Source organism: Emydura macquarii, unplaced genomic scaffold (genome assembly GCF_026122565.2).
Source record: "Emydura macquarii macquarii isolate MOO-44397 ecotype Brisbane River unplaced genomic scaffold, CSIRO-AGI_Emac_v2 contig_3487, whole genome shotgun sequence".
Classification (NCBI taxonomy): Eukaryota; Metazoa; Chordata; order Testudines; family Chelidae; genus Emydura; species Emydura macquarii.
In genome coordinates, this window is record NW_027133624.1 from 79,815 (window position 1) to 93,361 (window position 13,547).

A 13,547-nucleotide genomic window follows, 5' to 3' on the forward strand; every position below is an offset into this window, starting at 1 on the left:
CCTTCACCTCTCATGCCTCTCCAACTCTTTCCCCTTCCAAGAAGAACATAAGAATGGCCTTACTGGATCAGACCAATGGCCCATCTAGCCCAGTGTCCCGTCTTCTGACACTAGTGCCAAATGCGGGAGAGGGAATGAACAAAACTGGGGCAATTATCAAGAGATCCATCGGCCGTCATCCAGGCCCCACTTCGAGCACTCAGAGGCTTGGGGACACCCAGACCATGGGGCTGCATCCCTGACCATCTTGGCGAATAGCCATTGATGGACCTATCCTCCATGAACCTGTCTTATTCCTTTTTTTAGCTCTGTTGTACTTTTGGCCTGCCCGTCGTCCCCTGGCGACGAGGTTTGTGTGCATTGCGTGTGCGGTGTGACGGAGTGCTTCCTCGTGTTTGTTTGAAACCTGCTGCCTATTGATTTCGTCGGCTGACCCCCCTGGCTCTTGGGTTATGGGAAGGGGTTAATTGCACTTCCTCATTCACTTTCTCCCTGCCGTGTGTCACAGATCCATGGAATGAGCGCTAGGCCGCCAACTTTGGAACAGTCTCTAGGAAGAATTACTTGGGGTTGGTCCTGCTTTGAGCAGAGGGTGGGACTAGATGACCTCCCGGGGTCCCTTCCAACCCTCATCTTTCATGATTGTATGAAGAACTTTTTGGTATGCCAGACCCCCAAAGGGTCTCACTCCTCCAGGGTAGGCCACGCAGCCTTGACTGAACCTCTGGGGTCTCAGCACCACCCCCCCCATACCCCGAGCTCTGTTCAGTGAATCCAAGGGAGACAGGCGCCTGGCCGAGACTTGTCCGCTCTTCAGGAATCAACGCACCCCGCCCAGTATTTGCAGCGACACTCAGTATCAGGTGTATTAGTCACCTGGTACACAGTGCAGGAAGCCCTGAGAGCAGCCAGTCCTCTTCCCCCCACACTGGGTCGCCATGTACAATATAGGGGAAACTGAGGCACACATCGGCTTCGTAATAGCGTTGCAGCAAGTTCTCACTTAGTCACCCCATTCAGGACTTTATAGACCTCTGTCATATCCCCCATTCGACAAAAAGGCTTTAGTCACTCCCGTCTTAAACCACTGACTTTTGACCCCCATCTCTCTTTCATCTCTAAGCTCACTGAACTCTGTACTCAGTTCTGTTTTCTGTTTGTGATCTGGGGAGGGAATTTGCCCATTGAATAGGGTGCTTGGGCAGTCAGCTCTCCTGAGTTATGTTCCTGGCTGTGGCAGGGGAACGTAGTCTAGTGGTTAGCAGGAGGGGCGAGGGAATCAGGATACCTGAGTTTATTCCAGCTTGGGGAATGGGATATAGTCTAGTGGGCTAGCGGGTGGGCTTGGGTGGCACGATTCCTGAGTTCTAGTTCTGGTTCAGTAGGAGTGTGTGTGGGGGGGTGTGTCTGGAAGCTCCAGAGCTCCAGGTTTTGTTCCCAGTTCAGTCCTTAATTCATTCTATCACCTTAATCAAGTTCATCTCCCCCTCTGTGAAATGGGAATAATGCTCCTTTACCTTTACAGTTAAAAGCACAGAAGAAGGGACCTCAGGAGGTCATCTAGTCCAAACCCCTGCTCAAAGCAGGACCAGCCCCAACTAACTCATCCCTGACAGGCTTTGTTAAGCCACATCTTACAAACTTCTCATTGTATCACCTTGGACATATCGCCCAGGCTGAGATTTTTAAAGGGCCTAAGGGGTTTGGATGCCTCGTTCCCATTCCAGTGAATGGGAATTGGGCATCCAGTTCCCTCAGGCGGCTTTGAAAAAGTTCAGCCTTGGTGCCATTGGCCAAGATTTTCCAGATGACTAGGGAGTTTGGGTGTGTGACTCAAGGACCCTCAAAGGGACGTGATTTTCAGAGGCTGAGTGCTCAGCATTTACTGACCACCAGTTCCCTTGAAGATGCCTCAAGTCAGCCATCCAAAGACACTCGTCACTTTGGAAATCTTGCCCCCTGTACCTCAGTTCTCTATCTGTAAAATGGGCCAAATAATCCTTCTTTTGTCTGTCCTGCTGTGACCCAGCTCACTCCTGGGTGCAGGACAAACTACTAGCAAGGCTTCAGTCAGGAGTAAAGAAAAAAAAAGGGGGGTGTTATTTGGCTGGCCGCCCCTTTTGGGCCGGGCACCAGCCGTCCCCACAACCGCAGATGAGTCGCCAGCAGCAAGCCAAAAGAATGACAGCGCCACATTGTGCGCACCTTCCTTCCAGGAGGGCCTGGCCGGCACCAGCCTCTGGCCCCAGCCAGACCCTCTCACCGAGGGAGAACTGGAAATCTGCTCTCCTTCTCCATCAGCCCCGAGCTGAGCTGGGCTCTGCCCTTTTATCCTCTCCCTCCAAGCCTCACGTCCATTGCCGATGTCGTGGAGAAAGGAGGGCGGAGCCCACAGCAGCTTGCTGACCCTTTCCTGCCCGCTGTGGTGTTTGTACACCCCACCGCGCTGGTTTATGTAGATTGTAATCTCTGGGTCCACCAGTTTCAACCAAAGGAAAGATCTGAACGTGTACAGTCTGCACCCCTCCTGCCAGGGCGGGGAGCACTACCTCGCCCACCAGGACGACCTCTTCTACATCATCAAAGGAAGGGCCGAGTATCCAACATGAACACGGATGCAGACGCCGTGGTGTACCATCTCCACCCCAACTGCCATGGAGGAGACCATTATCTCTCCGCTTTCGGGTACTTCTACATCATCTTCCAGAGCAAGGGGGTCTACCGAAGATCACCAACATGAACACCGACTCAGATGCCGTGGAGTACAGCCTCCACCCGTCCTGCCGAGACGGCCTCTGTTACTGGGGTATAGCGGACTATTATTACTTTGTGAAGCCCCACGACTAATGGGGCATCCAGTATTACTGCACCACCGATTTCCATGAGAACATTGATGCCATAACCTACTCCTTCCACCCTGATGTGGTCAACTTCCTTCCTGGTGGGTTGGCCATCACCCATGGATCAGCTTTTGGCACCTGGGAGGCCATCAAGACCATCTCCAATGATTCCAACATGCCCATCACCTGGAACAAGAAGATCACCAGGAAGGTGGGCTACACCAAGGAGAAGGTGAGCAGCGTGGAGCACAACTGGAATATGATCATCTCGGTGTCGTACCAGTCGGGAGCCCTCACCGAAGCGATTGCCAAGTACCAGTTCTCCCTCACAGCTGAGTACGGCGGGAAAAGCGTCAAGACGGAGCAGGAGAACTGGAGCGAAGCCACGGATGTGGAAGAGTCTGTCAGCCTCACCCTGAAGCCTGATGAGAAGATCTACATATGGCAGTACCAGCTGGGCCTGGGCAACGAAAGTGTCTTGTTCTGCCGTGACATGAAGTTTGCCGACAGTCCCATCCCATCTACTGATGTCCCGCTGCCGCCTTCTAACCAGTGATCTAAAAGGGGGAGCCTCCAGGAATTCCTCAGGGTCTTCTCCTTGCTTTGTGGTATTGCTAAGAATTTGGGCTGTCCAGGCTGAGCGCTGGGATATATTTAGGGTTAGTGCTTTATTGTAGTCAGACAGGGCTTGTGGTACAGTATGCTTAGGGAGGCCCAGTCTGCCCCCAGGGACAGCAGCTACGATTTTCACCTACAAAGACACAACTCTGTGTTCTACCATAATGAACACAATGTGACCTTCCAGACAGCCGCTTGCTTTTAACAGGTTTGTAGCTAACATGGCTGGATAATCATTTCCTGGTCCAGGATAGACAGAAGTTTTTTGGGGGGTTCTGACAACCAGTATAACAAAGAATCAATGCTGCAACAGCAACACCCCGCTGATCTGTACCAGTAGCACAACTGCTGTCTGGGTGGTGTATCCCAGCTGGGATGGGTTGTACCAGTGTTTGATCAGTCCTTTCTTGTTACACTCTCCTGACCCATGGGGTCAAGAAGTTTCTCAGTGAGTTTGCAGGGCTGCAATTACATCTATGCAGCCTGAGATTTTAGGGAGGAGTCGGGTGCCTAACTCCCTTAGCCTCTGTTGAAAATCCCAGACATAATATATATAGGCTTGGCAGAATTCAATTTTTTATTCTTTTATCATTCTGATAGATAATATCAGTGTCGATTTTTAAGCATTTCCCCCCCAATTTTTATCAATTTAAATTTTCATAGTTGCAGGAAATTGACAATTATTTAATAACAGTAGATGAGATTAAAAAGTGAAGGCTATATAACTATTAAAACACAAACAGGCAACATCATATGTCAAAATATCAAGGGAATACCCATAAATATAACTTGAATTAGTTCTCAAGCAGCGTTTTTCTTACACTGGCGATCTGTGAATTTCTATTATTGTTGAGGGAAGCATTTTTTCATCAGTTTCATCATATACAGTGAAATCAACGTTTACCGACATTTACTGATAAAAATCTAAGCCTTCCAAGCCTGAGATTGGGAGGTGATCCTCTACAGCAGGCAATGGCAGAAGGGCCCACATTTTGAAGTCTCCAGTGATCTGCACAAACCACACAGTGAAAACGGAAAAGGGCTGTGACCCAAAGGAAATAGTAACCATGTTGGATTTTTCTCACTTTCAAATACCACCCAACTTCCTTCGTGGTCTTTGAAATGGTTTAAAACCCTTATTTAGGACCTGGGCCTCAGAATATTTTATCAATCATGTAGGACTGTGTGTAGTTTTAGTTTGTGTTTATTCACTAAATTGCTACTTTAACTTATGAAATTGCTCAGTCAGTTTTCACGAGGGATGATTCCTGCTCATGGCTTCCGGCCAAATAATCCAGCTATAGACATGACCTTACTTGGGGCTTTAAATAAAGTTACTCGTGCTCTTGTTTGTGTGAACATTACTTAACGGCTGTGTGTGTGCAAGGGGTGGGAGGTGGTACTCGAGCATTCCCAGCTGGCTGCATAAATTGCATTCCTAAAAAATGGACAGTATTGACAGCACCTATGGCAAATCTCTTTACTAGCCATATAGAAATGAGGCCAGTGCAATAAATATTCTCCCACCCCACCCACCCCGATTTGCTTTAGAACCCAGGGTATCTGAGGCATGGGATAGGGAAACCTTTTCACCACTAGATCCCCCAATCCAATCCAATTCCAGATCCAATTCCAGATCAGTGTGAATGGCTCCCTCAGAGAGGTTGGCCAACAGGCTACTGGGCCTTTTACCTCAAGGATCCCGAGTGAAATGCAGCCCCAGCTGAGGACTGGCCAGCTCCAGGATGTGTATGTATCCAGGAACATCTCGTTTAGGACACCAGTTCCAATCCATCACTATGGTAGGTAGCTTGGCTTGTTCAGAAGGGACTGAGGAATGACATGGGGAGCCGTTGCTCCCTTTGGTCCGAGCAGTAAAGTCAACATTGCAAATATGGCCTCTGGTGCATTGAAATGAATGGGGCGGTTCACACCTACAGCCACTGCATCAGGTCCTCTGCAAATTCAAGCAGACCTCACTGCATCAGCCCCTCTCAGATCACATTCGGAAGGTTTCTTTCTCTACCACAACAGCCACAGATTTTTTTGTGTGTCCCCCTTAAATGAAATCTGAGATTCCGGAGAATGCCCAAGGAGACTGTTGGTTCCTCTGTGACTAGTTTTTCCTACCCCCAGCAAGGTTTCGAGGCCTACCCTTGGAGAAATGCCGTTCTAGGGCAAATGTGCCAATCTAGCCTCAGTTCCCCCTATGGACCCTGGAGCAAAGGGAACGTCTTCATTATCTGTCAGCAGTTTAGGCACCAGAGCACACTGCGTGCGTTAACATGGAATTAAGTCTGATTGAGTCACCTCATAAAACCCACACAAATATTAAGAATAATTCTCGGGATAGAGAGATTTCTTAAAACGGAATGCACACTTTTTCTCCCTGAGGTATTGTTTCAATCAATGCTCCAGAAAGTAATTAACAACCACGCAGAAGAACCTTGTCTGTAGCCCCATTGCTTTGCTGTGCACATATAAAAATATTTCACAAAGCATCGTCAAATCATTTTTTCAAAGCTTCACTACAGATCATACATCATAACCCACTTCTCCGCCCATCCCTTTATATCTTGGTCCTGCTTTGAGCAGGGGTTGGACTAGACAACCTCCTGAGGTCCCTTCCAACCCTCATCTTCTAGGATTCTGTGATACCCTGGAGACCAGCCAGTGGCATAACCTCCCGAGGAGACCATCCTGGCAACTCTCCTGTAGGCCTTGCTCACCTCCTGGTTCCTCAGGCTGTAGACCAGGGGGTTAAGGAGTGGGGTGATGGCTGTGTAGAGCAGAGAGAGTGCCTTGCTGGAGTTCAACCCCGTGCTGGCCCTGGGTGACATGTAGATGGCCACCAGCGTCCCGTAGAACAGGGTCACCACGGTGAGGTGGGAGGAGCAGGTGGAGAAGGTTTTGCACTTCCCCAGGGCAGAGGGGACTCTCAGCACAGCCCAGGCGATGCACATATAAGAAGCAACCGTCAGGAGGAAGGGGGAGGCTGGGATGAAGGACAGGAAGAACGTGGCCTTCTGGACCCCGGAGGTGTCGGTGCAGGAGAGCCCTAGGAGGGGCTGGTAATCGCAGAAGTAGTGATCTATCTCACGGGGGCCGCAGAAGCTCAAGGCTGTGAGCGAGAGTGACACCATCCCCATAAACAGGAGTCCGCCCACCCAGCACCCTGCCACCAGCCGCCCGCAGACCCTGCCGTCCATCAGGGAAGGGTAGCGGAGCGGGTGGCACACAGCCAGATAGCGGTCGTAAGACATGGCTGCCAGCAGGAAGCACTCCACCGTGGCCAGGGCGCCGAAGAGATAGAGCTGCACAAGGCAGCCACCCAGAGATATCGCCACGGCACCTGTCTGGAGACCAGCGAGCATCATGGGGGAGATGTTGGATGTGGAGATCATCTCCAGGCAGGAGAGGCTGGAGAGGAAGAAATACATGGGGGTGTGGAGATGGGGGTCCAGCGCCACCAGCACCACCAGGAGGAGGTTGAGGGCCATGGATATGATATAGACGGCTAAGAAGCCAATAAAGAAAAGGATCCACAGTTCCTTGAGGTCCCCAAATCCCAGCAGGAGGATGTGGGAGATGGTGGTGAGGTTTCCACTGCCTGTCTCCTTCATAGGGAGAGTCTGGGGGAAAGAGAGTCATCAGATAATCATGAGACAATGAAAAAAACGATCCATAAAACCTGTAGCTATGCGGTCTTGCGGGAAGTAGTCTAGTGGTTAGAGCAGTGAAGGCCGGACATGGGGACTAGAGGATAAAGCAATGGGGGCCAGGAGGTCAGGACTCCTGAGTTCTATCTTACAACTGGGGTGTAATAAAATAAAGCAGAAGTACTGGCCCTCCACACCCATTGCGAATAAGAGGAAGTATCTTGAAGCTGTGCTTCATTTATTTCTCTTCCTTCAACAATGCGATCTGGCCAAAACTCAGCATTGGGGAAATCCTGGCAACTTGAAATTGCCTTTCATCCCAAATTGGAACGAGAAACCGAAATCTCAAGCAACATGAAAAGTTTCATTTGGGAGACATTGGAAGAACCTTCTCAAAATGTTGACGTGCTTTGTTGTGATAGTTCTGGAGCACTTCCTTTTGCCTTGACACTTTCTAGTGTCTTCTACTCTACCTATTAGAGCTGAGATGATAGTCGAATCGAAGTGCTTTGAAGTTACTGAAATAAAATGTCGCACTCATTTTTCACCAAAAATTTGACAACATTGATATTTTCCCATGAAACCGATACATTTTGTTGAATCAGCAAAGAGAGAGAAAACAGATCCTTCAGCAGATTGTGAACCGACTCCAGTTTTTCAACCTTTTCTGTGAACCCTACGGATTCAGGACAGAGTGGATAATAACGGGTGATAGTAGCACTGTGTTAAGCACCAGGATAGGGCTCCCCTCCTTCTTTATGGGTAGCAGGCAGCTGAATTTGATTTTTGCCTTTGCCTCTGACTTCCTGGTGACCTTGAGTGCGTCCCTCAACCTCTCTATGCCTCACCTTTGTTATTTAATAAGTAGAAGCCACAGCGATGAACCAAGTCCTTTCCCTGGACAGTTTACAATCTGAAGAACCTTCACGGGGCATAAGATCAGACTCCAAAAGGGGGGAATCTTTAGCAATACAATGAAAACAATAGCACTCTTCCATCTCACAAGTGGGATTGGGAGGGTTTCATCAATTATCATGGGGAAAGAAATTTAAACACCATTGTCCCTTGGCCTACACAGTGGCAGGAATCAATAATAGAAATCAGAGATCTTTGTAAGGAATCCCGTTTATTTACAGACAATATGCACAAGGTCTTGTTTCCAGTAGGAACAACAGTGGATGCTATCCTTTCTGAGCAGTCGACGTCTGCCTTTCCATTGAGTCCTGTGCCCAAAAGCAGCTCTTTCTCTAGATTTTATCCCAAGGCCATGCTAACCTGTGCTTCTCTTGCGTTCTTCCTCTCATGTGCACATATTCAGAGCTACAACAAACCCACCAACCCACCAATCCCGTAGCCTCTGGGTCTGGATGTAAAATAAGTTCTCAGCACTTCCTGAAAATCAGGTCCCTTTGAGGTATCTCAAGTTGGGCCCTCCAAAATTCTGGCAAATTTTATTTGACAAATATGATCATAATCCAGTAGGATTTTTTCCCCTGTCTCTGGCATCCATGCTTCTTTAAAGACTATCCACACAGCCGAACTACAGCCCCTAGCTACACGATTCCCTGAAACAGCCACACAGAGCAGCAAACTGAAAAAGACATCTCAACCATCTCTAGCAAATGCCTGAGTCACAGTTTTGAACAGAGCTAGTTGGATGCTCTTTGATCAGAAACATTATTCAGCAAATGTTGCTGTTCTTAATTTAATGATTTAGGCCAGGTGGCAAATAACTAGTGATTTTCAGAAGGCTGACACTAAGCACTTTCTGAAAATCAAGCTCGTTTAAAATTTCTCCAGTTGGCATTGAAAAAAGGAAGCTTACGGAATCGCTAGCCACGTTTGAAAATCTTGGCCTTATTCAACTGGTATATATATGTATATATTTGCCGAGCCAACTGAACAGCCAAAAATACAGTGGGATTCTGGTTAAAATTTTTAAAAGCTTCTGAATCCCATTTTTCAAAAGCACTTATTCGCTTAGAAGCCCAGTGAAAATGGGACTTAGACACTTTCAAACCTTTTACCCTCTGTTTCACTATGAGTTTGCAATGCACTGTGCAAGCCTGGAAAACGGAGGGAATTATTTTAGTTTCATATGCCATAAATATTACCTTTCTCCTGCACCAGGAATGTAGGATCGTCATCCTTGTTTGGGTGATGAAGCAGACAGACTCCGACGCCCGTTCTCCGATAACAGCCAAGGACAGGGCTCAGACTCACAGGGGATGGGTGTAACTTTGGTCCAACCACCGTCATGTGTCACCTTCAGCCATTGAATTCCTGGGACGGCAGACGGCCCACAAAGGTCCTGGCTGCTAACAGACCCTTTGTCTCGCTGCCCGTGTGCATTTCAGTCTCTTTGGCCTGCTTTACTGACGCACCGACCTGGGGTTCCTGACTTAACCCTCAATAACTGTGACATTTCCCCGGGCTAACCAGAGCTAGGGGCACCCTGTTACCACCTGCCCTGAGCGTGAGAAAGTCTCGTCTATGCTGGATGGGGGCCAGCTTCTCAACTCCGCCGGCCATGGGGAATACGACACTCATCCTAGGTCTATGCAGGCTCCGCTGTCAATCGACTGGTTAGCAATCACCCACTCCAGCCCTTCAGCCCTCCGAGCATCCCCGTGCAGTGTCCAGGCCCTGTTCACTCACAGTATTCACAGAACTGCTGCTTCCAAAGAAACAGTTCGCCCCAGCACCCCACATCATCGCACTGTTTAACACAGAGCCGTTCACAGCGAAATCCAACCAGGTTTAGTTCCCAAAGCACAATGCTGCAAAGCAACAGCAAGTATAAGCACTGGAAACAAGCGGTTACATATCAAATAAAATCATAACAAGCCTAGACTTAATGAAGAAGATACTCTCATGTCTAATAAAGCATTGCTCATCAGCACTTTACGGGCAGGCTGACTGCGATCCCCCTTTCTTTTAAGGTCCCCTCTCTGCACCTGGGTCAGAAGGAAACATTGCCTGTCTCCCCAGTTGCTCATTGCTTCAGTATAACCCCAAAGGGGCAGTGGCTGCTGTGCTGTGCTGAGTGACTGAGATGTTTGGGCAGATCCGAGCCATAGTTTGAGCCATAGTCGTGTGAAAAAAATTTTTTTTTCCTTAGAGGAACAACTTGTTTTTGCAAATGCTGTTGCTTGGGAAGAGTGGAAGGGGGGCTGTGTCTCGGGAACCTCTGGTTCCGATTTGGGACACTGATGTCACCTAGCTGCCCCACGAAGTAGGGCAAATTTGTAAGCATTTAGCTTGAGTTATCTCTAAAGAGAAAGGGAAGCTCTGTCTAATCATAGCTCCTCTGGGTAGAATTCATTTAAAAAAAATTAATTCGATGGCTATCCCTGATGTTTAGTTTTAAGCATTATTTTGACTCTTTGATCTTTCACGGTCATGCAAAAGTATGGGTGGGTCAGACAATAATTATTTAAGGACAGCAGAGAGGGAGATTTAAAAAGTTAAAAGTTTTATAACCATTAAAATGCAAATTGTCGACTCACAGGTCAAAATATACAAAGGAAATAGCCTTAAGCCGCATGCTAGTAAGTTCTCAAGCAGCATTTTTCTTAGTTTGCCTGTCTGCACGCTTCCATTCTTAACGATGGAAGCGTTTTTGTCACTTTGTGTGTGTAAGGGGAAGTTGACTTTTATCAATAAAAATTGAATCCTTCCAGGCCTAAATATAGCAGAGTTGACACTGCATATTCTGCTCTCCCAATGACACTAACGGGGTGTGTGGCAATGAATTGCAGACAATGAATCTGATGGAGCTCTGGGGAAATAAGATGCATCTGCCAGGTGCTGTCACAGACCAGGGCGTCTTCACTCACAGTCGTGCTCATCTCGGGCTTGACGTTACAGGATGCTGAGCGTGCTCAGTTCCCATGGGCTTTGCTGAGAGTTGTGGGTGCTCAACATTTCACAGGGAACGCCCAGCACTCTGTTGGAGGGGGATACCATGTGCTTTCTCAGCTGACAGATCAGATTTCAGTGCTCTGGAGTTTGGAAATCTAAAAAGAAAGAGTATCCCAAGCAATAAAGCAGCCATTCGCACAAGGGTCTTGAGAAACTCCATTGTACAGACGAGGAACCTGGGGTCCGAAGAGGAGAAGTCAGCTTCCCTGGAAAATTGGGCAAAACAGGGACTAGAAGTAGATCTCTCTGTGCCATCATCACAGCACCGACCTTTCTTCTTTACTGTCCCACCTCAGAGCTATTAGGCCATGGGCCCTGGTTCTCATCTCACAGTACATTTGCCCATTGAAGGATGAGGATAAAAATAAATATTGAGCATCTGGTGCAATCCACCATAAAGGGGCCCAGTGTAAAACGGAGCATGTGCTCGTGTAATTGCAGGCATGGAGGCTCACAGGATGGCATCTCTCTGCCTTCATTGAAGAGGTTTTTTAAAGCAACTCACAGCAGCAGTGATAAATATCAGATTAATCAAACCCCACCCCTCATCCTAATCAAGCCCAGACAGCACAAATATCAGCCCCAATATTAAGTGTGAGCAGAGTGGCCACTAACCTCATCTAAGAAGCCAGACGGCCAGTGAGAGCGGTGACTTGGACATATTACAGCAAAGCAGCTTATTCCCATTTCACGTGCCCTGAACAAACTACGGGAGGAAGGTGGGAATCCTTTTGACAGCAGAGAATTTACTGACAACTTTCCCCAGGGCCTCTCTGACCTCTCTGTTCCTCAGGCTGTAGATGAGGGGATTGAGCAGGGGAGTCAGGACAGTGTAGAAGACGGAGAACACTTTGTTCAGCTCTCGCAGTGTGTCAGTTTTCGGTAAGATATAGACGATCATTAGGGTCCCATAGAAAATTGACACCACGATGAGGTGAGAGGAGCAGGTGGAGAAGGCTTTTCTCTTCCCAGTGGTGGAAGGGATTCGCAGGATGGTGGTGATGATGCAGACATAGGTTGCCAGGGTTAGTAGAAATGGCGGCAGAGTGCATATAGCAGCCAGCATGGTGGTGACTAGCTCCATCATCCCTATGTCACTGCAGGAGAGTTTTATTATTGGGAGGAAGTCACAGAAGAAATGGTCAATTTCACTGGAACCGCAGAAAGTTACTTGTTGCATTAAATATATTGTTATGTCAGCAACCAGAGAACTACTTATCCAAGTGCCAGCCGCTAGCTGGAGGCAGGACCTGCTGTTCATGAGGGTTGCGTAGTGCAGGGGTTTGCATATCGCTAGATACCTGTCATAAGACATCGCTGCCAGGAGATAACACTCTGCAGCTGCCAGGAAACCAAAGAAATAATATTGTGTGAGGCAGCCGTTAACAGAAATGGTTCTGTCCCCAGTCAGGAGACTGGCCAGCATCCTGGGCAGGATGGTGGAGGAGTAGCAGGTCTCCAAGCAGGACAAGTTCCCCAGGAAGAAGTACATGGGGGTGTGAAGGTGCTGATCAGCCACAACTAGCACCACGATGAGGATGTTCCCGGCCACGGTCACAATGTAGATGATGAGAAACAGGCAGAAGAGAAGGATTTGCAGCGCAGGGACATTCCCAAATCCTAGCAGGGTGAATTTCGTGAGAACCGTTTGATTTCCCAGCTCTGGAATTGCCATGACATGCAACTAGGGGAAAGAAAACAAATTTGGCGCTGGCATCAGAAGATGATACATTTGAATCAAGCGGCAGCAGTATCAATTTAGTGCCATAAACATTTCATGGGGCCCCGCCTCCTCTTGGGTCAGTGATGAACCAAGACTCTGGAGGCAAATTTCCTTCTTAGATCTTTGATTTTCCATTATCACCTCTCTGTCAGCCAGTTAGAAACTCAGTATAGGCAGAGAACCACACGCTGCTGTCTGTATTTATGCCAAAATGGGCAAAGCCACTTTGTATTAGTCTTCTGTAACTTTGACAAGTGGCCACCCTAGATCACCAGGGTGGACTGTGACTTCTTACACTGAAACCATATTACCGGTTCAGCTGCAGACTAGCAGGCTCAGCCACTAGCCGGAGACAATGATCAACACTGAGTTGAAGCAGGTTACATTAATCTCCATGGGACAAGGGCCGGCACCTTCCGGTTGGTTTTATTCTTTTTCTGTTCTTTTGACATTCCTATTAAACCTCTCTAGACAAACACCAGTCATGGAGCTATTGCGTCACAAACTTATGCCCGCTGCACACCTCTTTCTCCTTACATTTTCCTTTTTCCAGAATTCCAACAACCTTGCTGTTTCCGTTTACTTTCTCTCAAGAATACTTGCAAATCAAATCTCTTTTTCTTTGTCTGGTTATGAATTGTTCCTCTGTTCTGCTGTGAGTTTGCTTCTTCTCCCTTTTAGTACTGTCTGCCCACGAGATTACGTTCATTTACCGGGGGAAGGTGAGCAGGGGATTATTAACGAGTAGAGGACTCACAACCCAATTGTAGGAGAGTAAAGAGT

At 48.1% G+C, this 13,547-nt stretch overlaps 2 protein-coding genes across 2 annotated transcripts; both read right to left on the reverse strand.

Annotated features, from left to right (window-relative positions):
- Nucleotides 1–6,061: 6,061 nt before the first annotated feature.
- LOC137144845 (olfactory receptor 11A1-like) lies at nucleotides 6,062–7,081 on the reverse strand. The gene has a single exon (XM_067535332.1). It carries the CDS (start codon nucleotides 7,079–7,081, stop codon nucleotides 6,062–6,064), a length of 1,020 nt encoding a protein of 339 aa, XP_067391433.1.
- A 4,666-nt stretch (nucleotides 7,082–11,747) lies between these two features.
- LOC137144827 (olfactory receptor 11A1-like) lies at nucleotides 11,748–12,719 on the reverse strand. The gene has a single exon (XM_067535312.1). It carries the CDS (start codon nucleotides 12,714–12,716, stop codon nucleotides 11,748–11,750), a length of 969 nt encoding a protein of 322 aa, XP_067391413.1. The 5' UTR covers nucleotides 12,717–12,719.
- Between the last annotated feature and the right edge of the window lie 828 nt (nucleotides 12,720–13,547).